At 52.0% G+C, this 26640-nt stretch overlaps 1 protein-coding gene across 1 annotated transcript; it reads left to right on the forward strand.

The window, feature by feature from the left end:
* Positions 1–1711: 1711 nt before the first annotated feature.
* GPR26 (G protein-coupled receptor 26) lies at positions 1712–25397 on the forward strand. The gene is made up of 3 exons (XM_025397554.1): positions 1712–2415; positions 10346–10459; positions 23873–25397. The coding sequence occupies exons 1-3, from the start codon at positions 1748–1750 to the stop codon at positions 24102–24104; spliced, it is 1014 nt and encodes a 337-aa protein (XP_025253339.1). The 5' UTR covers positions 1712–1747; the 3' UTR covers positions 24105–25397.
* Positions 25398–26640: the final 1243 nt, after the last annotated feature.

Here is a 26640-nt window from a genome sequence, read left to right on the forward strand (position 1 = left end):
ACAGCAAAGCAAAATGGCACAATATGGCGTCTACAATGTGCTTGGTACTATGTGAGGGAGATACTTAAGTATAATGAGGTCCCTACCTTCAGGGGGTAGAGTCAACCACATCCTTGCTTGGCTTACTTTATCTAGTGGCTTGAGGCCCAGGAATGTCCAGTCACCACTGGCCACACTGGGAGGCTCCAGGATAGGGCTGTCTGTGTCCAGGACAGGGACCTGAGGTTGCTGACATGGTGCAGGGGGTCACTGCAGGGCAGTGTCTCACAGAGTTGAAGGGGGCTGCAGGGGCTCTGAGAGCTGCCCCTGTCTGTCCATCTCCACCCCTTCCCCACAGAGTCTTGGTTGAGAACAGAAGGGCCACAGTCCCTGCACATTTTCCTGAGGATAGGCAGGGGTACCCTGTGTCCAGGGTCTCTGTGGCCTGGACCAGGCCTGCCAGCTGGCACCCTCCCCATTTTCTGAAGAGTTCTGGCACGTTATGTCAGGCAGGTCCCTCATAAACTAGAATGTGCTGCCTCACCAGTCTCAGGGCAGATGGGTGTGTGGCTTCAGGGCTGCAGAAGGCAGCTGCTGGAACTTGGAGCAGGACAGCAGAGTATCCACCACACCAGGGCTGCTATCTAGGCTGGTTGTGGACAGTCTGGCATGCCCAGGTGGGAGCAGTCAGGGTCAGATAAAGGTCTCTCCCGGCTGGAGAGATGCCCAAGGGATGTTACAGAGAGCCTTGGGGTCCCTGCAGCAGGCTCAGGATACAGTGGAAGCTCTGGCTGTAGGGCGAGGGGAAGAAGGTACTGTGAATCGAGTAACCCCAGTCGTGTAGCAGCTGTTCTTGGGACAGGCAGGCTGGGACACTCATGTCAAGGTCTGCCAGGATGGCATGCAGGCGGGGACAGGTGGCACTGGGGCGTGAAGGTGTCCAGGCATCCCTTCCTTTTCTCAGAGAGATTTCCTTGACTCAGCCTGTCTTTGACACACACGGGGGGATGGAGGATGATGGGGGAAGGGAGCGACAGTGAGCCAATCACCCTGCACCAGAGCCTTCAGGGCTGGTTCCCTCCGAGCCTGTAAGTGTGAGTGTGTGTGCGCGAGTGTGTCTGTGTGTGCACCAGTGGGGATTTCTGTGATAGAAGCAGCCAGATTCCAGAGACAGAGAGAAGAGGAGGGGGAAGAACGAGAGGGGGGAGAAAATTGGGGGTGGGAGAGACAGACGGAGAGAACAGCGCGGGGGGCGGGAAGAGGGAGAGAGGTGGAGGGGAGAGCAGAGAGAGAGCGCGAGTGAGAGAGCAGAGAGGGAGGAAGAGAGAAAGCAAGAGAGCGGGAGGGTGCGCGGAGCGGAAAGCAGACAGAGCTCGCGGGGATGGGGTGAGAGCGGGAGGAAGCAGAGGCAGAGGCGGAGCGGGGGCGCAGGTGCCTGCAACCCAGGATCCCGGGGCACTAAAGGCTTCGGGTTCGGCCGCGCGCTCAGTCGCTGGCCCAGAGGTGCAGCGAGTGGGGCCGGGGTTCACTGCTGCGCGCCAGGTGCCTGCCCAGGAGGCGGCGCGGGGCTCCGGGGTGGCTGCGCGCCCAGACGCCTGCTCGGGAGGCTGCCCGAGGCTCCAGGGTGGCCGCTCGCCCTCCGGGGAGCCATGGCGGCTGGGGCCGGGGGTCGCCGGGCGGCGGCGGCGCCGAGGGGCTGAGCCGGCCGCGGGCTGCGCTATGGCGGCGCCGGGTTGCGGGCCCTGAGCGCCGGCGGGGGGCGCGCACCATGAACTCGTGGGACGCGGGCCTGGTGGGGCTGCTGGTGGGCACGATGGGCGTCTCGCTGCTGTCCAACGCGCTGGTGCTGCTCTGCCTGCTGCACAGCGCGGACATCCGCCGCCAGGCGCCGGCGCTCTTCACCCTGAACCTCACGTGCGGGAACCTGCTGTGCACCGTGGTCAACATGCCGCTCACGCTGGCCGGCGTCGTGGCGCAGCGGCAGCCAGCAGGCGACCGCCTGTGCCGCCTGGCTGCCTTCCTCGACACCTTCCTGGCGGCCAACTCCATGCTCAGCATGGCCGCACTCAGCATCGACCGCTGGGTGGCCGTGGTCTTCCCGCTGAGCTACCGGGCCAAGATGCGCCTCCGCGACGCGGCGCTCATGGTGGCCTACACGTGGCTGCACGCGCTCACCTTCCCAGCCACTGCGCTCGCCCTGTCCTGGCTCGGCTTCCACCAGCTGTACGCCTCGTGCACGCTGTGCAGCCGGCGGCCGGACGAGCGCCTGCGCTTCGCCGTCTTCACTGGCGCCTTCCACGCTCTCAGCTTCCTGCTCTCCTTCGTCGTGCTCTGCTGCACGTACCTCAAGGTGCTCAAGGTGGCCCGCTTCCATTGCAAGCGCATCGACGTGATCACCATGCAGACGCTCGTGCTGCTCGTGGACCTGCACCCCAGGTGAGCCGTGCCCCGCTAGGGCTCTGGGAACAGCCGCGCCGTATCTTGGTGGGAGTGGGAGGTCCCTAGCCCCAAGGGCTCTTTTCCACTCAGCCTCTGTTTCTTCTGAGAACACGAGGGTGGGGAGAGCGGCCCAGCTGTGGGGCTTAAGGAGGTGCTTAGAGTATCAGCAAACCAGGGCCACAAAAAACGTGGGTGAGCCCATCTATACATCGTTTTTCGAAGCATCAGGGTAAGAATCACAGACAGTCAGAACTCTGTTGGGTTTCTTCATGCTCATTTTCTGTGTTTGTAGCTTTCACTTTAAATGGCACATGGGAAGTCCGTGGTCTTTGTTCCCGTTAAAGACCTTCAAAGTGTTTGATTCTGGTCCTGAGAGGGCAGCCTCCAGGCTTAGGGAGCTCCTTAAGAGCTCCTCAGACCCAAGTGTGTCGCTTCTCTGAGTCTTTCCCTTCTCGGGTGTGTGGCGCCGCCTCTGTCTCCCGACTCTGTGTGTGTTTGTGTGTGTGTGTGTGTGTGTGTGTGTGTGTGTGTGTGTGAATTCTGATGGACTCGAGCTGCATCCTTCCCTGTGGTGGGCCCTGAGGGGTGGGGCGGGGGCTCTTCCTGCCCTCCCCGGAGAGCATTGTCCAGTGTCTGCCTGACTTGGTGCCTAGAGGCTCCTGCAGAAGGAGTGTTACCCCAAGGCTCCTGGGGCTGAATCTGCCCCTACCTCTGTCCTCACATTGGCTGCTGCTCTCAGGAGGGCAGATGGAGCTGGGCAAGCATGGGTACCCTCTGGCAACCCCTGCCATCCGCAGGAGTCTGTCAGAGAGAGAAGGAGGGAACTCTTAGCTGCGCTGTCCTGAGCTCACCTCGGCTTTCCCCAGGAGAATAGGAAATCGAGGAGGGAAACAGCTGGCAGCGTCTAGACTCTGCTATTTTACATCCTGTTGTCCCAGGGGAAGGCAGGCTCCCCCTCTGTGTCTTGGGACCCTAGATAAGGGGGTGCTGGGGTCCAGATGGTATGGCAGGTGAGGCAGGCAGAGAGCTCCGACAGGGCCAGCAAGGGCCCTCCATATGAGAGAACCTGGGAACCCAGGGGAACCTCGGGGCAGAGGAAGCTGTATCCTCTGTTGGATATGTTCCACACCAAGATTAAAGGGGACAGACTGGAGGTATCAGGCTGAGCATTCTGAGTATTTCCTGCATGAGAGCAGTAACAAGCAGTCCTTGACCTTCACGGTGCTGGCACATTGAAGGGCAAGTGTGCACGTGTTCATTGTCCCCTTGAGCACAGCCATTCCTGATTGCACACTGGACCAATCGTCCAGCCACAGAATCCCCACAGATTCAGGAACAGAATGTACATGTGAGTGACTGAGTGCTCATAGATACCAGGACATGTAAATGTGGGAGCTCCACACACAATCTCATGTGTTCACACATAAACTGTATATGTACCAGACAGCTGGCCATGTGTACACAGGTTTACAAGAGTGGCATGCGTGCATTCTGCCACAAAGACATACACTGGCTCTCACAGCACATGTCTCTGCATGGTTCAGTGTCCTTCAAGGAAATATTTGCAGCCACGATTGCAGAGCTATTGCCCTTTCCATGACTCGGGGCTGAGAGGGTCTTCCTTAGAGGGTGCATCCTTAGCACTTGGGCTGGGACTGCTCTTAGAAGATGTAGGGCAATGTCATTTAACTCCCGAGACTGAAGACTCCTAGAGCGGGCCCTCTCACCATGAGTCTAACAGCGGAGGAGGGTTAGGCTGGGAGTGGAACCAGTTCTTATTTAGAGCAGTACAAACTGCATTCCCACTCTTCCTCCAACTTCTAGAAGAGGAGGGGCCGTGGTTCCTGTTCAGCCTATTTGGGATGTAGGGCCAGCTCCACTCCTGCAAATCCCCCTGGCTGATGCCAGGCCAGACACTGCAGAGAGAGTCCTGGGGTCTCAGGAGTGGAGGCAGCTACTCTGCTCCCCTTTGATCTCCCCTCCACTCCTCTGGGAGGACCCTGATCTCTTCTTAGCCCCAGGCCGCTTTGAGGAGCCCCTGCTCCCAGCACCCCGGGACCCTCCAAGCCCAGTCTTGTTGGAGAGAGGAAAGACTTCTGGAGCCGGGGTTGCCATCGGCCAGTGCCAACAGGCCCCCCGGTCTAATGCTCCCTGAGCTCATGGAATAGTGGCGGACCTGATAGCACTGCCCCTTCAGTGAAGACAACTTGTCCTTCTCTGAAGGGCTGATCTCCACCAAGCATGTGGAAGGGACAACACAGGAGGGGATGGTCAGTCCGCAAGAGACCCTGACAGCCAGTCCACCAGCTTCTATCTTGGCAGCACTAAACTCTTCCTCCCTACAAATGAGCAAGTACAGAGCTAGCTCAGGGGCTGCCCCGGGCACCACCAGTCTCAGGGAGTAAGCCTCCTGGGGCCATTCCGTGCTGAGAGCCTATAGGACCTGGGAGTGCTGGTCTTGGGCAGCGGGAGCCGGCTTCTCCCTCTGGACAGCCAGGGCAGAAGCTGGAGGCTTTGTTCACTGGAAGTTTTGTCAGCCTCCACACTGATAGCCTCCTGGGACTTAATTACAAAGGATCTGTTTTGAGGACCCAGGGTGGCGTTTGTCTTTGTCAGGAAGCTCCCTGGTGGTGTCCGCTCTACCTGCAGGATGTTTGGTATGATAAGGAGCAGTCCTCACCCCTTTGCTTCAACCACCTCCAAAATACCCAGGACCCTCTCTTCTTAATTCAGTCTGGGACCCTGGCCCTGGGAAGCATTCCCTACTCCTGCCTTTCTGTGTTGATTTCTTCAGTTACATTTCTGAAGAAGTTTGGAGTTTCTAATGTTTGTTAGACACCTGGTGCTCCACCTGAATGAGCAGCATTCACTTCTCCCAAACCACAGCTGGGGACTAGTTAGAGGCAGCCCCGACATGGCAGAGCAGGTGGGCCCCAGGGCGTGGTTGCAGGGACCTTGCTTTTCCCTGACTCACTGGCTTGGCTTAGTGATTTAACAGAAACAGAATGTTGATGATGAGGTCTCAAAAGGGAAGCAGTGCCAAACCTAACTGGAGCTTCCTGTGAGGCTCCCCCAGGCTCTGCTGGGTCCCCCAGCATGTCCTCCGTGTCCTGTGAGCAAAGTCTGCAGATGTTGGCTGAGTAGCTGACTCTAGAGGGTGTCAGAATTGTGGCTCAGCAGACAGAAACTACACTGTGCCCTAGACTTTATAGATGAGAAAATGAGAGACCCAATTTTCAAGGAGAAGAGAAGCACTCTCCTAATTCAACAAATCTAGAAAGTGTCTCAAGCTAAGACTCACAATCAGGTCTGCCCCTAAGAGTTATGGATGGAGCAAATAGTGCAAATGGAAGCTCACCAGCTGTGCATATAGACTTAGACGTTCTACATTAAGCTTACAAACTGTTACATGAAACGTGTTCTGCCCTCCTGCCTTGGTGAATATACCTTTATAATGACCGGCAAGGCTGGGTTCACATTTAGAATTCTCAGGCTCCTTGGGGATCAGCCTCATGTGTGCTGGGAGAGCCGAGCTGGCCCACCTGTCTTGCCTACCACCCCAGCTCTACCCAGTACCACGAGGGGCCTCCCTTGCACAGGTGCACATTGCAGGTTGCACACCCACATTCCATGCACGTGTGTTGCTCACAAATACCACCTCTCAGGCGTCTAGCTGGGCACACAGGTGGCACAGTCTACCCTCAGGAGGATGGGACCAGGGGAGATGCCCACACACATCTTGCAGGCAGGATGAGGGCATTTGGGCAAAGAATTCCATGTCTTAGGCATTTAGAGCTTGGTTTGAAATAGGAGGTGGGGGCTGTGGGTAGGCACATCCACTTACCCCTATGAACTCTTTATCATATGGGGAGGGATGTGGGACTCTTAATGTGCAGGGACCAGGGCAGGGGTCCTTCTTGCTGGATTTGACGGCCAGACTGCTTATGCCGGTGTTCTGACCCCAAACTCAGGGCTCTTGCCCTCCGTTAGTCAGCTTGTTCCCTTGCCTTAAAAGCCAGAAAAACCAATCTGAGTCACTCCCCAAATACTCAGAGCGTGGGCTCTAGCTGGACTCCAGTGGTCTAGGGATCTTTCAGGACCCAGGCCTCTTGTGGAGAGCAGGGAGGTGTCTGTGGATGGAAGGTTTTAGCTGAGATCACCTCGTTGATTGACTTTTCAGATATTCCCGAAAGGTGCCATCCCCTCTGCCCTAGGACTGGAGCCACTGGGGAACATCTCTTCAACCCCACATGTCACAATGCTGGAGGGCCTGTCTCCTTTGGTCTCAAGGAAACTGTTGTGTCACAGCCTCGGGACCTCCCCTCTCCCCCACTCAGCCACACCGACACACATGCTCGCACTCTGGCTGAATGTACCTGACTGGGTTGCCTTGGGAGAGCTTTGAGTCTCACACCCTCTGCACCACAGATCCTGCCTGCAGGTCTGAGGACCCCGGGTATCACCACCAGGCCCTGGGATGTTTGAGAATGCCCACCTCTCAGTGATTCTATGGCAGGCAGTGGGGTCTCAGGGAGTCAACCCAGAACCACTCAGGAGACCTGGGAGGAGGCCTGCCTCTGTCCTGAACTTGCTGTGTAAACTTGGGCGTGTTGTAAACTTCCCAGTCCTCAGTGTTCTCATCTGAGGATAAGTAAAATAACAGCTCACAGGGCTGCAAGATTTCAAGGAGCTCAGTTTTGCAAAGCTATGGAGGGGGAAAAAAATGACAGCAAGCGCAAAGTGATGTTGTTTTGGGAGCGGATGAGCTGTTCTCATACTGTGCTTAAATAATAATCACAATAAGAAGCAAGAGGGCCGTGATGTTTCCCTCAGAGCCTGGGGGCTGCTGTGCCTTGCTCACCTCTTGCCACCTCCCTGTTCTCACCTGGAAAGCAGGAGAGCCCCAAACAGAGGAGATGGATTTATCATTTTCTTTCAAAAGATTTCAGGAAAGGAGTGATGTGGCTCCCGACTAGGAGCACCGGACTAGGAGTCAGTGACTGGGTGCTAGCCCCACATGAACTGCACTCCCTGAGTGGAAAAATCACTCTCTCTTTTGAGCCTCAGTTTCCCCATCTGTGATCTGGGGTGCGTGGATGAGCTGACCTTTCATACTATACATGACTGTGGGATCTAGCTGGTCTGTCCCAGAGCAGAGGCATGACCAGGCCCATGTGGATGTCGGCCCCAGGCACAGTACCCACTGTGTAGACACCCTTTGTGCTCCACGGCAGGCCCGGTGTCATTAAGGTTAGGAAACCATGTCCACCAGGTCCCTGGAGGCCCAGAGAGGGTCACAGAGCCAGCACGAGCATCAGATCTCCGCCTCAGACCTCCTGACTCGATTCATTCTTACTACACCTTTGACACAGTTTCTGGTTACAGCTGTTTCTGTCGAATGCATGGGGCAGGAAGAGAACTTCTGCAGTGGGGGAGCTCTGTGGTTTTGGAGGTGGTGCACATGGCCCCAGAGTCAGAAGGTCTGGGTTCAGGTCCTGCCATCACCTAGAGTGACCAACCATCCTGGTTTGCCTGAGGTAGAGGAGGGATTCTCAGATCTAGGCCTTTCCCTTTTAAAACTTGGATAGTCTCCTGCAAACTGTTCAGGAACAGTACCACATCAACTGGAACAATTGGTCACCCTACAGCCACCATTTTCCAACTGTGTGATCTTGGGCCAGTTACTTAACTCTTCTATGGTTTATATCTTCCCATCTGAAAAATGGGGACCGTGATGATATCAATCCCTCACTCACATACATGTTGTGAGTTTTAAATAAATGAATAATCTCCCATCACAGTTTCTAGTATGGCACACATATTATAGACTCAAGAAATGTGGGTTAATTAATATTAATTTCTAGAAATTAATTAGTAATATTAGTCATGAGTAATACATTTTCAGCCAGGACAAAATCTGTTTGTACCAAGCCCGACTCCGGTTCTTAACTCTTTAAATTCCTGGAAATGCAGAAGTCAGGGGGAAAAAGTCTTTGAAGAATTTTAGGAGGCTTCAGTCTAAACTAATATGAAATTGTCCATCTGTGATAGGAAATATAGTTAAGAGTAGTTTTGATTAAGTATCAAAATCATGAGTCTCCTGGCAGGCAGGGAAGGCTGCCCTGGCATTAGCGATGTACATGAACCTGGCTCATGAATATTCTCTCCACTGCTTGCATTTTTTGAACAGACTGGCCTATTTTTGGAGCCAGACCACTGCAACTCAGGCCTGGCACTGCTAAGTTATCTTCACTTCCTGGGCAACTGTGTCCACAGTCTTCTTTCCTGTTCATTTTTGATCCTCTGGAAAGGTCCCACAGCAGAGTGGAGCAGAAACAGGGTTACAGTTAGAGGCATAGGTGGCTCTTAATTCCATCTTTGAAGCTATGTCCCTGATTCCTTGGGGACTTGGGAGTGTCTTAGATTCTTCAAGCTTGGTCCCTGGAGGAACCAAATGACTCCTCCTTCAATGACCCCATCATGTGGTGTCTGTAGCTCCAGGGAGAGGTGAGGCTGTGGATGGAAGAAGTAGGGTTGAAGATGTGGAGGAAAGGAAGCCTCATGCCACAAACTGTATGACTGGAGTCCAGGCTGCCCCAGGTGAAAAAGATTTGAGTCACGCACATGGGTTCAAATCCTGCCTCCATGTAAGCAAATCATTTGGCCTCACAGAGCTCATGCTTTCTCCTCCTCCTCCTCCTTCTTCTTCTTCCTTCTTTCTTGTTCTTCTTCTTCTTCTTCCTCCTCCTCCTCCTCCTTCTCCTCCTCTTCTTCTTCCTCCTCCTCCTTCTCCTCCTCCTCCTCCTCCTCCTTCTTCTTCTTCTTCTCCTCCTCCTCCTCTTCTTCTTCTTCTTCCCTCCTCCTCCTCCTTCCTCTTCCTCCTCCTCCTCCCCTTCTTCTTCTTCTCCTTCTTCTTCTTCTCCTTCTTCTCCTTCTTCTTCTTCTTCTTCCTCTTCCTCTTCTTCCTCTTCTTCCTCTTCTTCTTCCCTCCTCCTCCTCCCCCTCCTCCTCTTCCTCCTCCTCCTCTTCTTCTTCTTCTTCTTCTTCTTCTTCTTCTTCTTCTTCTTCTTCTTCTTCTTCTTCTTCTTCTTCGACAAACTTTCGCTGTTCTTGCCCAGGTGAAGTGCAATGACACAGTCTCAGCTCACTGCAACTTCTGCCTCCTGGGTTCAAGTAATTCCCCTGTCTCAGCCTCCCAAGTAGCTGGGATTACAGGAGCCCACCACCACGCCCTGCTAATTTTTGTATTTTTGGTAGAGACAAGGTTTCACCGTGTTGGCCAGGCTGGTCTCGAACTCCTGACCTCAGGTGATCCACCTGCCTCGGCCTCCCAAAGTGCTGGAATTACAGGTGTGAGCCACCGCGCCTAGCCAAGCTCACGGTTTTCACTGTAAACCAGGGCAGGTAAAAAGTTGCCTTGCAGATAAAACACATCTGCCAGGATTGATTGTGGTAAAGACAATAATTCGAGATACTACTTAGAGAGTGGGGCACTCTGGAGCCAGCCCATAGCAGATGGTCAGTGAATTATATCAGCAATAATAAGAGGTAATGTTTAACGTTTCTTTGTACTGACTTGGGCACTGTGCCGGTGGCTTTGTGTGCTTTACACATGGAATGCATTCCATGCATCTCTGTGCTTTATGCATTTAATTCTCAAAACAGCCTCTTGTAGCATCTTATTACATTATGTGTAATACACTAAAATATATGATGCATATTATTATTTTATACACGAGGACCTTGAGGTTTAGCAATGTCATACTGCTTGCCCAAAATATCTACAGCCAAGAATTGACCCTGGGTCTTTCCGACTCCATAGTCAAGTTCTCACACTAGAGACTGCTGCCTGTGTTAGTAACTAGTGCCTCAGCCTGACCTAGCAAGGGTGCCCTGTAGTTCACCTTCTCTCCTCTCTCACCTGCAGTGTGCGGGAACGCTGTCTGGAGGAGCAGAAGCGGAGGCGACAGCGAGCCACCAAGAAGATCAGCACCTTCATAGGGACCTTCCTTGTGTGCTTCGCACCCTATGTGATCACCAGGTAAGCCTGATTGGCAGGTGTGTGGTGGGACTTTGAAGAGCAAGGCAGGGCCCAGTGGCCTTTAGCAGTGGCAGCCTTTCTTGGTCACATGTTCTTCTGCAGGGTGTGTTGTGAGGTACAAGAGTGAACTTGCCAGATTTAGTGAACAGGAGGCTGCACGCTTTTCCTCTCCACCCTCGAATTCTTTTGGATTCAACTCAGAACCCAAAGGGTGTGAAAGACTCTCTCCCACTCGATTTCTAAATCACATAATTAAACCCTTTATCCCAGGCTTCCAACCCCCAGGAGGCCCTAAAGAGGAGAAGGTGAGAGAAGACAGAGGGAAGCATCATCTTCCCCAAACCCCAGCTCCCCACATCCTGATTCACTGCCACTGAATGCAAGACAGCCCAACCCCCAGGCATCCCCAGCCCGAACACCCAGGTCAACAGCAAGGTACCTGCCACCTGCACAAGGAGCAGGTAGTATGCTCTGTGTCCAGCCAGGTGGGCATACCTGTCCTATGGCTCAGGGGCTCTTCCACTGTTAGGCCAGGTGCTGTGAGGCTTTTCGTGTACTCTCCCATATCTCCAGATCCTCCAGCCAGCCAAGGTTGCAATACACTAGCCTTGGGCTGTGCGTCTCCCAAGCCAGCTTGCTCTAGCTGCAGCACTCCCCATATGTGTTAGCCAGAAAGAAGGAAAATATGTATTACCCAATCAGTGTTGTGCACTGGAGGGAAAATAAAAACTCCACAACTTTGCATCTAAAGGGGGTTAACTAGTTGAGAAGTTGACAATAGAAAAGGAACTTTGATGGTTATTAGAAGGTGGATATGGAAGCTTTCATTGAATCTGGGAAGCAGAATCTGTGCAGGGTGTGTGTGTGTGTGTGAGAGAGAGAGAGAGAGAGAGAGAGAGTGTGTGTGTGTGTGTGTGTGTGTGTGAGAGAGAGAGAGAGAGAGAGAGAGAGACCCAGGAAAAGAACAGATCCCAGCTGCCAGCAGCCCCCAGCATCCTCAGTTGCAGGAACCACACGGGGTCCCCCATGCCTCACCATCATTCAGCATCTTGCACGCCCCAGTGAAGAGGGGGCCCTGTGGACAGTTCACCCCTGTTTCCTCCCATTTGTCCTTACACTGAGCTAAAGCATGATTTGCTCTGGCCTCTACTGCTGCTCCCAGTTCTTCTTTCTGCCATCCAGGAGGCTGTCCTCTACTCCCAGGAACCTCTGTGGATTGCAGACACTGGGCCTGACTTCCTGGAGACCAGCTCCCCTCTTCTTTTCCCCAGATAGACAACTCTGTGGTGCCTTCCCCTGTCTCCTGTGGCATGCTGCTTTCTCTAGGGGAGATCTAGTTAGCCTGTGTCTTGCTTTGAACGTGGGGCCAAGACCTGTCTGCAGGTCTCTGGATGGGTCTGACCGGAGCAGAACTATTGGTTCTTCTTTCTAGAAATGTTCACTAGACCTCAGCACCACTGACATTCTATGCCAGATACTTCTTTGATGCCAGGGCTGTCCTGGGCATCATGGGGTGTTCAGCAGCATCCCTGACCTCTACCCACTGGATGCCAGTAGCACCTCCTAGTGAGGCAGGGGTACCTTCCCAGGTCCCTCTAAATTTTGATAACTAAAAATGTCTTCAGACATCACCAAATGCTCCCTGGAGACCAGAATCACCCCTGGTTGAGAACCACTAGTCTAGACCCACCACATCCAGCCAGGAAGCCAGAGCTTACATCATTCAGGGATTTCCATAAGACACAAAGCCTAGGCATGGCAACAGAGGAGAAAGGATTTCTGTTGCTCCCCAAGGGAGGCATAGGAGAGGACTTAGCAGCATGACTCTGGAGTGTGCCTCCCCAGAGCCCAAACCCCAGCTCCCCCACATCCTGCTGTGTGACTTTGGGCCAGTGATGTGGCCTCTTTGGGCCTCCAGAAGAGAGTGCAGTGTTGTGAGGATCTAAGGACAGGGACCATGGACATGCGGCACATGCCTGCTGAGGATATCTGTGGTCTTCACTGTCCTTCCTTCTGGCACTTACAGCACCATCCACAGTGCCCCTGCCCCGGACTGGCTGCTGCAGCAAGAGGGGATCTGATCCAGTTAGGGAAGGTGCATCAGACAGGGAGGGCACACAGAGCCCCTCCTCTTAGGTTGCAGAGGACGGGCAGCCGTGGGTTACTGAGGTGAATGGGAACCCTCAGAGGATAGGTGACACGGCTCCGACTTCAAACTATTGGACTTTTCTCCGGCTTAATTTCATTTCCCAACAACATTTTCCATTAAAAAAAAAAATTACAGCCGGGTTCTCTCTCACAGTGCCCAGGAAGTAATGTTTCAGTAAAATGGATGATAGATTACAACTCAATATGCTCCCTCCAAATGGATTTGATGCATCTCGGGTTTTAAAAACATTCACAGAACAGTTCATCCTCCATGGGGATGAGCAGCAACTTACCTGGGAGAGAAGCAATGCCCAGGAAACCTCATGTGTACAAAATATGTCTCTGGCAAAACCCCGCCGGGCCCCACTGCCACCACCCTGGCTGCTCTTGCCTTGGCTTTCTCTTGTGTGTGGAGGAGCCATCCTAAGAACACCCCCTAAAATGAGCACACACACCCACATTCCAGTTCCGTGCGTCTCTAGAGCACCTTTTTTGCGGAGCATACAAGAATCCCTGCAGCGGAGGCATGGGTTGGTGTGACCCCAGGAGTTCCCCTCTCTTGGGGACATTGACCTTGTAGTCCTCTAACCCAGATGGAGCACCGTGTCATGCGAAAGGCCCAAGCTCCACAGGTTCTGGGGCAGAAATGAGCTCTCACGGCTGGGGCTTCACGGACAAGCCTTGTGAAGTGGGCCTGGCTGTTCAGGGCGACTGTCCAGGGAGAAGGGACAGCACGAGCCAGGTCTAGAGCTGTGCTGTCCAGCACGGGGGCCACCAGCAACAGGTGGCTACAGGGCACTTGAAACATGGCCTGTCCAAATAGATATGCTATAGGTTTAAAAACACATGAGCTCTGAGACTTAGCATGACACACTCTATACATGAAATTAATACATTTTTGGCCAGGTTCAACAGCTGACATCTGTCATCCCAGGGCTTTGGGAGGCCAAGGTGGGAGGATTACTTGAGGCCAGGAGTTTGAAACCAGTTGGGGCAACATAGTGAGACCTCTTTCTCTGCAAAAACATTTAAAATAACAACTCGTAATTTTATATAGAATTCATAGTGAAATGATAAAGTTAAATAAAACATGTAATTAAAATTAATTGCACCTGTTTCTATTCACTAGCAGAACATTTCAGGTGACACCCATGCCTGCCTTCTCTCTCTGTTGGCCCTTGCTGGCCTGTGGTCAGGGACGTCTGGGGTGTGAGGTGTGCCGGTGCCTGCTCTCCACCCCCCTCCTCCTAGACCTTGAGCTGCTCATATGATCCTTCAGTGGCCAGGACCTCCATGTCATCCACTCTAAGAGGATGCACAGAACTTCCTCCTCCACCTTTCTCTCCCATCAGGGCCCTGCTCAAAGTCAGGGTTTATCTGGGAATGTTTCCTGAGCAGTCAAATCAGTGTCTTTCTCCTTGGGGTCAGGAGGACTGAAGGGAGGAGACATCAGACCCTGAAACAAGGCAGCAGGGAGAGGAGTGCAAGGCAAATAGAGCCTCCTGGTGGGTCCTCCTGCAATCACACCCCTCTTGGAGCCGCCTGACCTTGCCAATCCCTCTACCCCTACATGGCTTCCACAATGTCCAACCAGATGCTTAGTCTTTAGGGTGACCGGAAGTCCCCCCCAGGCACATCAGATGGGCTTTGTGAATTTATATTCACTGCACCAGGGGCCATCTGAACCCCAGCTGTGCATGGGCGCGGCCAGGACCCCATCAGAGCTCTACTTCCCCTGCCAGGATATGGACTGCCAGGCTGGGCAGGGTGCAGAGGGGACAGGATTAATCTCACAGCCACCTCTAGGGAGCCTGATGCAAACTCTTCCATCTTCCTTTGAGTCAGGGTTGAGAAACACATTGCTTGTGAGGAGAAGCCAATCAATGGTAAGGAATAAGCAAGATCATCCTGCAAAGCATTCAGCACAGTGTGAACTTATCATCCATGCTGGAATCTGGATCACTGACATTTCCAGTCACAATTTTTTATTTTTCTGCTGTTCTTTTCAAGACGATTTCCAACTATAGAGATGACCAGCCTCAGAAGAAGCTGAAGACACACCTCTGAAATGTAGTTGAGGATTTAACTTCTTATAGAAAATGAGTCCTTGTGGAGAACCAAGAGCCATGGGTTTTGGAGGCAAAGGATCCCCTAAGCTATCATCTCATGCAGGGAGGGTGAGCTGGTTGCACCATGCAGACCAACTTGAACCCACTGCTGGTGACCAGCAGAGCACTGTGTTGAAAGCAGTTCTGAAGCCAGGCTGGGATTAGCGGGAAAGTGCTAGGAATGGCTGGGAGAGGCACGCATGCTTGAAGTTTTTCTTGGGTTTGCCAGCTTGGCTTTACCTTAGAATTGCCTGGAGAGCTTTACATCCAAACTCATATCTGGACCTCACACTGAACCAGTTCAGTTAAACTCCCTCGGTGTGGGGCTGAGCATGGGTGACTTTAAGGCACCTCCGATGATTCTAATGGCCAGTGTGCTGATAGCCATGTCTATTGCATCCCAACCCATTTTACTGCTGGAGTAAGTGAGGACTGGGGTCAGGGAGTGTTGGAATAATTGCCCGGAGCTACGCATCTAGTCGGCAGTGGAAGTGGACTTCCAACCTCATTGGGCTCTCTACCCGTCCCTCAGGCTCTCAGAGGCCTCTGGGGAGTCTTTGCAGACCCAGCTGTCCCCTCCTTTCTTGTGTAGGTCTGTGGCTGTGGCATTAAAGCTCATGGCATGCAGAGAGTGCTCCTAAACCCCTTCCCCAAGATCCTCTACCCACTCCCAAGGCAGATCTTCCAAGGCTTGCTGAGTGAGTCACACTCCTAGACTCCCATCAGCCCACTGCACTGCAGCTGCAATCGTGGACTGCGGCCCTGGGGCAGGCAGAAGCCTGGGGAAACAGCCAAGGACAGGTCCTGGATGGCTGGACGGTTCTGGAGCTCCATATGGAGGGAGTCACTTCCTACAGGCTCTCTCTCTTCTTTATTTTTTATTTTTTTTGAGATGGAGTTTCACTCTTGTTGCCCAGGCTGGAGTGCAATGGTGCAATCTTGACTCATCACAACCTGTACCTCCTGGGTTCAAGCCATTCTCCCACCTAAACCTCCCTAGTAGCTGGAATTACAGACATGTGCCACCACGCCCAGCTAATTTTGTATTTTTAGTAGAGACGGGATTTCTCCATGTTGGTTAGGCTGATCTTGAACGCCCAACCTCAAGTGATCGCCCCCCTCGGCCTCCCAAAGTACTGAGATTACAGGCATGAGCCACCGCGCCCAGCCTAGGCTCTCTTGAGAACAGCCGCCTGAGATCCCTCCAACCTGCCAGGTGCTCGGTGGTGGCGGCTCAGGGGCATTGAGCTCAGCTGCAGCCCCAGCACTAAATAGGCAACACAGAAGATGTGGCAGGTGTGAACCCTGTTCTGGGTCAGATCCCTGAGACGGGGGGCTCCTGGCTTAGATGGGATGAATGGGGACCAGGAGGCAGCCCTTGGGTGGAGCTTGTTTGAGCTAAGAAGTATATTACTGCAACAGATTCAGCTGGATCTGGCATGGCTGTGCCTTCCACAGCACTCCACAGTTTGCTCAGATGTTATGCTCCTGGGCCCTAAAGTGCCCCCAAGAGATGGACTGGGTGAGCTATGTGAGCTCCACTCTGCAGATGCGGGCACCAAGGCTCAGAGAGGAAAGACACTGCACGGGTCATTTAGTTAGAGAGACTCGGGGAACCGGGCAGCCTGAGCCCATCTGCAGATGCCACTGGGCAGCTCCAGGGCCTCCTGGGCAGAAGGATGTCTCCCTTGCATGCAGCACCTCCTCATTGTTCTCTGCCTCCTCACTGTCCATAGAAATAAACATCAAAACCCACTGAGGCAGTGACAGGCTGATCCTGGGGAATTCAGAAAGGAAAAGTAAGGACAAGCTCTATCTCCTTAACTAATTCAGGAAAGTCCCTTCATTTTTAATCCTGTAAGTCCTCACTTTGTACCTGAAGCTGTACCAGAGCTGTCCTGATACCCTCTGCATCTAGTTAACATTCTCTTGGTTTGTTTGTTTGTTTGTTTGTTTGAGACAGAGTCTCACTTTGTTGCCCAGGCTAGGGTGCAATGGTGCGATCTCAGCTCACTGCAACCTCCACCTCCCTGGTTCAAGTGATTCTCCTGCCTCAGCCTCCCGAGTAGCTGGAACTGCAGGCGTGTACCATCAGGCTGGGCTAATTTTGGTATTTTTAGTAGAGAGGAGGTTTCACCATGTGGGTCAGGCTGGTCTTGAATTCCTGACCTCAGGTAATCCACATGCCTTGGCCTCCCAAAGTGCTGGGATTACAGGCATGAGCCACCGTGCCTGGCGCTAACATTCCCATTTTATAGATGAGGAAACTGAGGCTCAGTCAGGTTCCAGCCTTCCCCAATTCCATCAAGTGACTCGGCCTCAGTTCTAGTGTGGGTCTGCCTGAAACCAGCGCCTATGCCCAGCCCCTCACAATGCACCACTCTGCTTCTCCTCTCAGTAGAAGCAGCGGTTCCTACTTTCCTCCCACAGGTGTGTGGGCAGACACGTTGAGGCATGACCCACTCAGAAGTGGAATGCTGCAGTTTCTGAGATGATTGAAACCAAGTTGTTCATGTGTCATACACACCCTTCATTGAGCTGTCAGCACAGAAACTAATATTCCCCACAACTCCCCAGTGACTGTATCTAGGCAGTCAGCCTTGCCACTTCCACCTGCCTTGTACCTTATAAATGGAGATGTGTCAAGAGCATAGGTTGACGTCAGATGGCGGCTGGAAATGCTGGGAGCTGGGAGGCCAGGATATTGAGGAAGAGAGGAGGATTCTGCTGTAACATCTGCCACCCCTTTGAGTTGATGGAGAAGATCCCACTGGCTGGGCAGGGGATTCCCTTCTCTTTGTACCCTATCTATTCACATTTGCCTGTTAACTTTCTCAGATAGGAAAGCATAATTCTTGGGTCAAGTGTTTAAAAGAACCATTCAAGTGTTCCTATAGGTTATCAAGCTTTCTATTGGAGAGCTTGAAGTCTTTATAACCATACCTGTCACTTAGCGAACACCTGCCAAGCACCTGGGGCTATCAGCGCATACCTTGTTGCATCTGGGACAGCTCTAACAAGGTAAGTGCTAGAATCCTAGTCTCACAGAAGTTCAGAGAGGTGAGATGAGTTTCTCAAGGACATATGGGTAGTGAGTGACCGAGCCAAGAGTTAAAGGTCAGTGTCAGGCCAATTGGCTATAACTCAGCCTTTAGGCCATGCCACAACTCCAAAGACTGGGGCAGGCACTGGAAACACAGAGAAGCCACATGTGTATGTTTTCGGCCCAATTTCCAGTAGGCCCACGCGTAAGTACCATGGCATGAACTCAGATGGCCTCCAAGCTCCTGTGAGTGAAGCAGGCATTGAGTTTCTCTAGCAAAATTGGTAGGTTCTCCTGCAGTCATCCCCCATCTCCCATCTCACTGACAGCAGTTTGTGTAGCTGGAGTTCCCAAGAGACCATCAGCGCTAGTAGCCAGAGCCACTGGCGGATGCAGTTGGCATCTTAGAAAGACAGGACATCCAACTCTACCAGCCAAAGAGCTGCCTGCACTTGCGTACTGGGGCACACAAGGCCACAGTAGGAAACATATTTGCAAAGCTGCACCTTCACTCTTAATAGAAGTCTGACACCTCCAAGTCACAGTCACACTGCTCTGTGTCCTCAAAGCCGTAGGTCACAGAGGACTTTTCCCAGAGTCTTTGAGCAGGGTCTGCAGATCCACAACAGGTTCTCATCCAAAAGCTCAAATGACATATTTTCTGAATTAAAATCCACATGTCTAGAAGCATTTGTAAGGCTATGCTCTCCGCAGCGATCTACGCTTACAAATAATTGTGGTTGTCATATATCATTGGAATCAGGCTTTGAGGCACTTGAAAATCTGACAGCACCATTATTGTGGCTTTTCAAACTCAGGAAAACGTGTAGATGGGAGAGGGGTCTCATATGTAGGGGATTCCCGAAGATTGATATTTTATTAATAAAATGACTTCTCCATTCTGTCTCATGAAAATTTAAAGCATCAGCTTATTACTTCAAATATGCAGGTCTTCAAATATGCAAGCTGAGTTCTCCAGAAGTCTTAGGAAGACACCGGGCTGGTTGTCCAGGGAATGTTCTGTGGCCCATGTTGTATTGCATTTAGTATACAATGTGTGTGTGTGTGTGTGTACACATGTGTATGTATGTATGTGTGTGCATGTGTTTATGTGGATGTGTGTGTGTGCATTTGCATTTATGTGTGTGTGTGAGTGAGAGAGGGAAAAAGGAAGAGAGAAGAGAGGAGAGATGATGGTGGCATAGAAGGTGTAAATAGAGGGTGCTAATTTGTCACTGAAAATTCAGGATTTGAAAGTACAAGGGCTTGATCACACTGAGGAACAGGAACCTGAGTCAAGGAGGCCGGTGGGGCAGCCTGGCACCAGGAAGGCACGTGGTTGCCGGCACCCGCCTTCCCGTTTCAAATCCTGGTTCCTGCATGTTCAGGCTATGTAGCTTTGACACTTCTCTGCCTTGGTTCCATCTTCTGTACCACAGAGAGAGTGATATTGGGGTCCTGAGATGGTCTCTGTGAAGCAGTTAAGGAGACACAGAGCCCCTGGGGGCCCACAGGAGGTGCTGGGTCAGGGGCTACAGGGGTTATTGGTCCTGTTCTCACTTTGGAACTTGCTTCCCTTGGGGATTCCCACTGTGAAGCAAGATCAGGACACTGGTCTCTCCAGAGGCTCAGAGAAGGCCTTGGAGTTCTGGCAGACATGCCTCCCTCCTCCCTCCTGGGACCAGGACTGCCTAAGCTGCTGGGTGGGAGTGTGAGGTCCCCATGGGTGAGGAGCAAGGATGGGCAGCTTCCTGTCTCCATCAGCCCTGGACTGTGGCAGCCAGCTCAGATGCGCCAGTGACCCACATCACAGGGGTTTGTTACTGGACTGTGGCAGCCAGCTTAGACATGCCAGTGACCCACATCAGAGGGGGTTATTACTGAGAGAGGAGGCATGGCTCCATGGGATATTTCCCTAGACAGCTATCAGAACATAGGGGTGCAGGCACACAGGGTTTCGGGGTCTGGCAAGATCTGTGGGTATCTGCTCTGTGTGTCACCCTACGTCAGAAAAACACACATCTCTGTGCTCTGCTTCCTTTTCATCAACAAGCTCTGCGCCCTGCAGTGCTTTCTATCCTCTCCAAACCTACACACCCCAGGCTTACATAGGGGCTGGGCTCCTATGTCAGAATCCCCTGATGTGCTTGGAAGAGGGGATCCCGGCCCTTTTCCAGCTCCATCCCCTCCCCCTGCCTGATCTGCTGACCAAGGGTGTGGACCTCACCCCAGGGGATTTTCCCGGGGAGCTGGGTCAGGGCAGGCACGTGTGCCTTTTGAGCACAGAAGCATGAATGCTTCCCCCTGAATGGAGCCTCATGCTCCAGAGAGCACATGGAAAGTCATCTATTGCTCAGTGGAAGGTCGGGGGAGGTGGCAGGCAATGACGTTTATGGGGACAGGTCCTGCCTTCTCGTGGGTGGCAAGGGGCGGCACCCTGCTCCTGGGGCTGCTAATCTTTGTCAGATCTCCAGGGTTGACCTTGGCATACATGGGCTCTAGGAGTGGGGCGGGGCTGGTGGATGCTGTTATAGCCAGGGGTCCCCAGAACAACCACACAACCACACAGCCTCCCCTGCTCCCCATGGGGTTCTTCAGGGGGCGTCTTGGTTTGCTAGGGCTGCTGTAACAGAGTACCACAAACCGAGTGGCTCTAACACAGAAAGACCTCTCACAGTTCCTAGGGCCCGAGGTCCAACATCAAGGTGTTGGTTCCTTCCGAGGGCTGTGAAGAAGAGCTCACTCCACCCATTCCCCGAGCTCCTAGTGGTTTGCTGACCATCTTTGGGTTCCTTGGCTTGCAGATGTCTCACCCTGATCTCTGCCTTCCTGTTCACATGGCGCTCACCCTGCATGTGCGTCTCTGTCCAAGTTTCTGCCTTTACGGGAACACCAATAGTACAGAATTAGGGGCCCGCCTTACTCCATCATGACCTGATTTGTATCTGAAACAATCTTATTTCTAAATAAGATCACATTCCGACACTAGGGGTTAGGACTTCAACATGTGAATTTTTGGGGGAGACGCAATTCAACCCGTAAGAGGGGCCATGACAAAAGGAAGCCAAGTCCTGCTCTGTCAACACCTGAGCCCAATAACCCCTCACTGCAGGACTCTCGGCCAGAACTAATCAGGAGACAGGGCCTTACACTAGAGACTTCTGCTCGGCGAGCTGCCTCCCTCCCACGTCCCGTCCTGAGACCATCCACTCACTTTGACTGCGGAGGGGAAGGAGGGAGAGGGAAAGGCATTAAACAATCTGACCACATGGAGGAGGAGAGGCTCCCTTTAGCACACTGTGACCCTGCCCACTAGTGACATGTGACTGGTCAGAATCATAACGCCCCTTTCCTGGGAGGAAGGGCACCACGAAGGGGTGAGCAGAGCTAGATCTGGCAGGAAAACATGGGCTGAATAGTCCCTCTCTAAAAGGTCATCTGGAAGGGATCTGGTGCTTATCCAGAAGGCTGCCCAGATCTGGAATTAGAAAGAAGTCGTTGTGGCAATATGGAAACCCTTGCCTCTTCTCATCAACAAAAGGAGCTGGGGGCTGTTGGAGCTAGTGTGGATCATAGCCAGCAGACAGCCATGGCAGGCACAGGGAGCCACCTGCATGGGGCCATGAGAAAGCAGCTCAGCCAGCCACAGACGAGCCTGGAGGGGGCATTCCAGCTACCCCCCGCCAGTGGCCACTGGCAGCAGCGTCCAGGCTGGTATTCAGCCAAAGCATCTCTCTGCTTGGAGGCCCTGACAAAGGCCAGACATTGACTTTTCAAAGCAGAAACTGTCATTGTGCACAGTGAGGAGGGGAAAGGGACAAAAGTTCCAGACAGCATATAGTGACCTCATGGAAAAGGGGTTCTTGGAGCCAGAAGGGACCCCAGAGTTTCCTTTGTCACATCTGCAATGCTGAGATTCACATCTTGGCATGGCCACTAGCCAGGACTTGGACTGCAGTTAGATGGAGCCGGGCTTCCCATGCAGGAGACCCTGACTTGCTGCTCACCTCTCTGAGCCTCGATTTCCTCACCTGTAAAATGGGAATAATGATTCTCATTCTGCTGGATAATTGTACAGTTAGAGATTGTACACACAAGTGCTTGGCCCAGAGGAGACATTCAACTGGGAATTATGATATCCGAGCCAGGTGGAGAGTTCAGACTTGCCATGAAATCTCTGAGAAGCAAATGCAATAGATTTTACCTCTTTATTATCTAAATGGTGAAATTTTAGATTGTCCTGAATAATTTTATTCTGTGAAATCTACAGAGCCTGCAAATAACAGTTTCGATCTTGCTGGACGGTTTGATGATATCTGGTTCTTTTAGTAAATCCTTTTGGGAAAGCCAAAATGCTAAGCCTGAATTTAGCAAATGTATAAAAAACTATAGACATTTTGGAAAAGCAATTTGGCACCGCATAGTAACAATGTGTTGGCATTCAGCTATTTCATTATTATTATTAGGTGTGAATTCTAAATTCAGGTTTGTTTTTGTTTTTGTCCCTTTGAATTCACCACTTCTCAAAATAGATTTCTTAAAAGTACAGATTTCCTAAATGTTCACAGCTCCATTTCCCCATTCAGGCTCCCAAGCATATGAGAGGAGACATAGCCACAGTCCCCCACAGGGTCAGAGGGCAAAGGTAGACAGTGGTGCTGAAAATAGAATGCCAACTAGAGGGGCCTCAGAGTGGACTCCTTGAGAGCCTGTTCCAGAAAGGGGCATTTCTGTGGAGGATCGTGGTCCACAAGCTTCCTCCTCCTCCTCTTTGCCAGCTCTACAGCCCAAAGAAGGCTTAAGCATAAACAACTGAAGATAGCAGCACTGAGTTCCAGCTCCAGCTCAGTTCTTTCTGTACCTGGGTCCTCACCTGGGCAGTTCCCCAAGCTGAGAGCCACCACCACCTTCTATCTGCAGGCACTCTAGGTAGAATACCGGTACTAGACCCCCAGTCAGAGGGGAGTATAGGTGCTGCAGCTTCCATGGCCACTGACTTGCTGTGTGATGTCTGGCAATCCCTTTCCATCTCTGGGCCTCAATTTTTTTCATATGACGACGGGTGGAGAGAGTGATATGTGATCTCCAGACTCTCTCCCAGCTCTGTGGGTCTTTTCTATTTCATGTTAATGCTGGATAATGTCCAAATATGGCCAAGGGTGCTGGACACACTTGAGAGAGTAAATGGCCTGATTTGGGTGGAGGGTAGAATTCTGTTGAAGGCTTTCCCTAAGCTCATAACATGGTATTAGCACCCTCGCATGGAGCTGTCTGATGGTACCGAGAGGACTCCAAGATACATGGGCTGTGTCTTTCCCTGCCCCTCCCCCAAAGAATGAGGGTCCCTTTAGGATCCCCTGATGGCGGCTATCGTCGAAGACCACCAGGATCCCAACCCAGGGAACAGGACTTCGTGGCCAGCATTGTTTCCTGTGCATGACATACTTTGAGCTTTGCAACATGTTTTCACAATTGTTCTCAGCCCTTCCTCCCATGCAACCTCCTTAGGAAGACAAAGCCAGGATTGGAAGCCAACAATGGGACCAGACTCTTCTAGTGAAAAGATCATTGACACGATATTGTCCCACCTTTTTGTTTTTCACATGAGACATACAGGTCCAAGGAGTAAACAGAGGTGCCCAGGGCCACATGACAAGTCAGCAGCAGAGCTGGCGCCAAAGCCAGAACAGCCAGCTATTAGCTAATAGCTGGGTTCTCGCTGCAGCTTGGATTTCAGAGTCAGACAGACCTGGGTTTAAATCCTGCCTTTACAATTACTGGCCATGTGACCTTGGGCAAAATATTTAACCTTCTGGGACATCTGTTTCCTTGCATGTAAAACAGAGATGGTCATATCTCCCAGGGCTCAGCAAAATCACCTATGGAAAGTGCTTAGCACAGTGTGTAGAATAAAATACAGCCTGGAAAATGTTCACTATCATCATCGTTATTGGTGTAAACTGTTATCATTGTTATTTGAAGAGGCAGTCTCAGATAAATTGAGGGTTGGGCTGGGAAATTGTGGTCCACAGGGCACAGACAGGCCCTGGTCCATGGCCACTCCAGGCGGTGCCTAGCTGTGTCCTCATTAACAGCTTCCCTGTCTCTCTGCAGGCTAGTGGAGCTCTTCTCCACCGTGCCCATCGGCTCCCACTGGGGGGTGCTGTCCAAGTGCTTGGCCTACAGCAAGGCCGCGTCCGACCCCTTTGTGTACTCCTTACTGCGACACCAGTACCGCAAAAGCTGCAAGGAGATTCTGAACAGGCTCCTGCACAGACGCTCCATCCACTCCTCCGGCCTCACGGGCGACTCTCACAGCCAGAACATTCTGCCGGTGTCTGAGTGAAGGACCACGCTCCTGCTGAAGGGTTTAGAATGAGGCAGCGGTGAGAAGAAGGGAGGGAGGGCGTGGGGGCCCCTGGGTGGACACCACCAGCTGCCAGTCCCTGGCACACCCAGTGATCCTGGTTCCCTGGCTTGTAGGGGCTCCAGAGCCTGCTTCCTGGTTCCTCAAGGGCAGACATTGGACACTCACTATTTGTCACCAAAGGATGACTGTGGGCCGTGTGCTGGCCTTTCTTTCTAAGAAGCTCCTTTGAGCTCCTGGACTCACCTGAGGCTCCCTGGGGGATGACACTCAGTTCTGTCACTGTCAAGGATGCAGAGAGCTGATGGTAGGTGGGGAGCATGGTGTCCACCTGCCTGCTGACCACTGGGCACTATTCCATGCTGAAGAAAAGTGACAGTCTCCAGGGGACATTTCAGCCATGTCCCTTCTGAAAGGGAGGCTGGCAGTGGTCATTTGGCCCGGATCTAACATGGCACCTCGTCTCCACAGGGTAGTGATGGCTGCTTCAACCCAAATATTATTCAGCTGGTACTAACGACATTGTGCCCAGCTGGGACTCTTGGGCTCTGTGCCTGAGGGAAAATGTTTCACAACTAGTGGCTGTCCAATTGCTGCTGACCAGTTGTCTTAGAAATGGTCAATTGGATTCAACTTTTGTCCTCTCCTTCCCCCTAAAAGCGAATGTTTGTGTGTGCAGACAATCTTAGCATGAAAATGGTTTAAATAGGCTGGTCCTACATGTATTAGGTTCTTTCAAGTTTGACTGGGAGGTCACCTTTTTCTGATTTACAAGTCCTAATTGTTGGAGCTCAGTAAAGGCAGGAGGAAGGTGACTGGTTAGTCCCCCCCCTCCCCGTTTGTGACCTGAATTTACAGGAAGTGTTTCACCTTGTCTTATGTATCTTGTCTGGCATGTCCTGGGAGATGGATGGGCAAGAACTGGCCTGAGCAGGGATTTTTGCCTTGATTTTAAGTCACTGGGTTCCATTGTCCTGGCACCTCCATTTCCTTAGTTTCTGTAAACCTATTAACAGAAAGTACAGGCTGTTCAAAGTTATCAAGAAATTGCCCTGTGCTAATGATGAGACAGTGAATTTCTTTTTTTTTTCTGAGATGGGAGTTTCACTCTTGTTGCCCAGGCTGGAGTGCAATGGTGCAATCTCGGCTCACCACAACCTCTGCCTTCCGGGTTCAAGCGATTAAAGACAGTGAAATTTTTACGGAATACTGCACCTATAATACATATGCCAATCTGTTAGCAGTCCTGACTTGATTTAATAAAAACCAAGGAGAGCCACCCTTGCTTTCTGGCCATCTCTTCTTTGTCTGCCATTTCTAATTGACTTGCGAATACTCACAGCAGTTCTTTTTTCTTTTCTTCTTTTTTATTTTTTTTTTGAGATGGAGTCTTGCTCTGTCACCCAGGCTGGAGCGCAGTGGTGTGATCTTGGCTCACCACAACCTCCACCTCCCGGGTTCACACCATTCTCCTGCCTCAGCCTCCCAAGTAGCTGGGACTACAGGCGCCCACCACCACGCCCGGCTAATTTTTTGTATTTTTAATAGAAACGGGGTTACACCGTGTTAGCCAGGATGGTCTGGATCTCCTGACCTCGTGACCTGCCTGCCTCGGCCTCCCACAGTGCTGGGATTACAGGCGTGAGCCACCGCACCCAGCCCAGAGCAGTTATTTTTCAATCCTCCATTCTAAGTGATTCCTCCAGGGTGGAAAGCATGGGGAACAATGGAATCAGATGGCTCATTCTCTCCTTCCAGCTCTTTACATCCTAACTTTGGAGGTGTAGAAGGAAGGATGTGGTCCAACAGGAAGGAAGTGAAAACAGTTTATTGGTTTTTACTTCTAGGCAGTCCCAATTTTTAAAGGCAGACAAGTATCTGCATATTTATTTGAAAAGATGTCTTATTAACTCTTAGCTCCTCAGTTAGAAAACAATTGACCTGGCTTAGTCTTTTCTAGTTTCAAAGTTTCCTTGGAGACTAGAATGGAGACAGGTGTGGCTTCCAAGGAGGCTTTGGCATCGTGCAGTTGCTGTCAGAGATGGGCCCATACCTGCTAGAGGAAGCCAATGGGGCACTATCCTTCCCAATTTCATGATCTGGGGCGTCATGTTGGTAGCTGGAAATCAGCCACGGTGGGAGTGTTTATACCATGAAAATCAGCAAATGCTGTAAATCAGGCCTTGTGCCCCACAGAGAGCTGATCGTGAAACATCTACTAGCACACCACTGCCAGACATGACTGTGTGTCACTGAAACAAAATTGCTCTGGTTCAGAGCTCCTTTGGCTGCTCATATTCCAGTAGCTACAGACATTTGCTTCCTGGTGGCAAGCAGCTGTGTACCCTCCATCATCCCAACCCCAGAAGGACCACTGGGATTGAAAACCAGCAGAAGCCGAGACAGGATGCACAGCTGAATGGGAGGAGAGTAGCTCCCTTCTCACACAAACACTTTCAAAGTTGGGCAAAAGTGGCCCAGTGCATGAGGTCAGTCGACAGCCAAATTCCAGCAG

The sequence above is a fragment of the Theropithecus gelada genome, chromosome 9 (assembly GCF_003255815.1).
Source record: "Theropithecus gelada isolate Dixy chromosome 9, Tgel_1.0, whole genome shotgun sequence".
Classification (NCBI taxonomy): domain Eukaryota; kingdom Metazoa; phylum Chordata; class Mammalia; order Primates; family Cercopithecidae; genus Theropithecus; species Theropithecus gelada.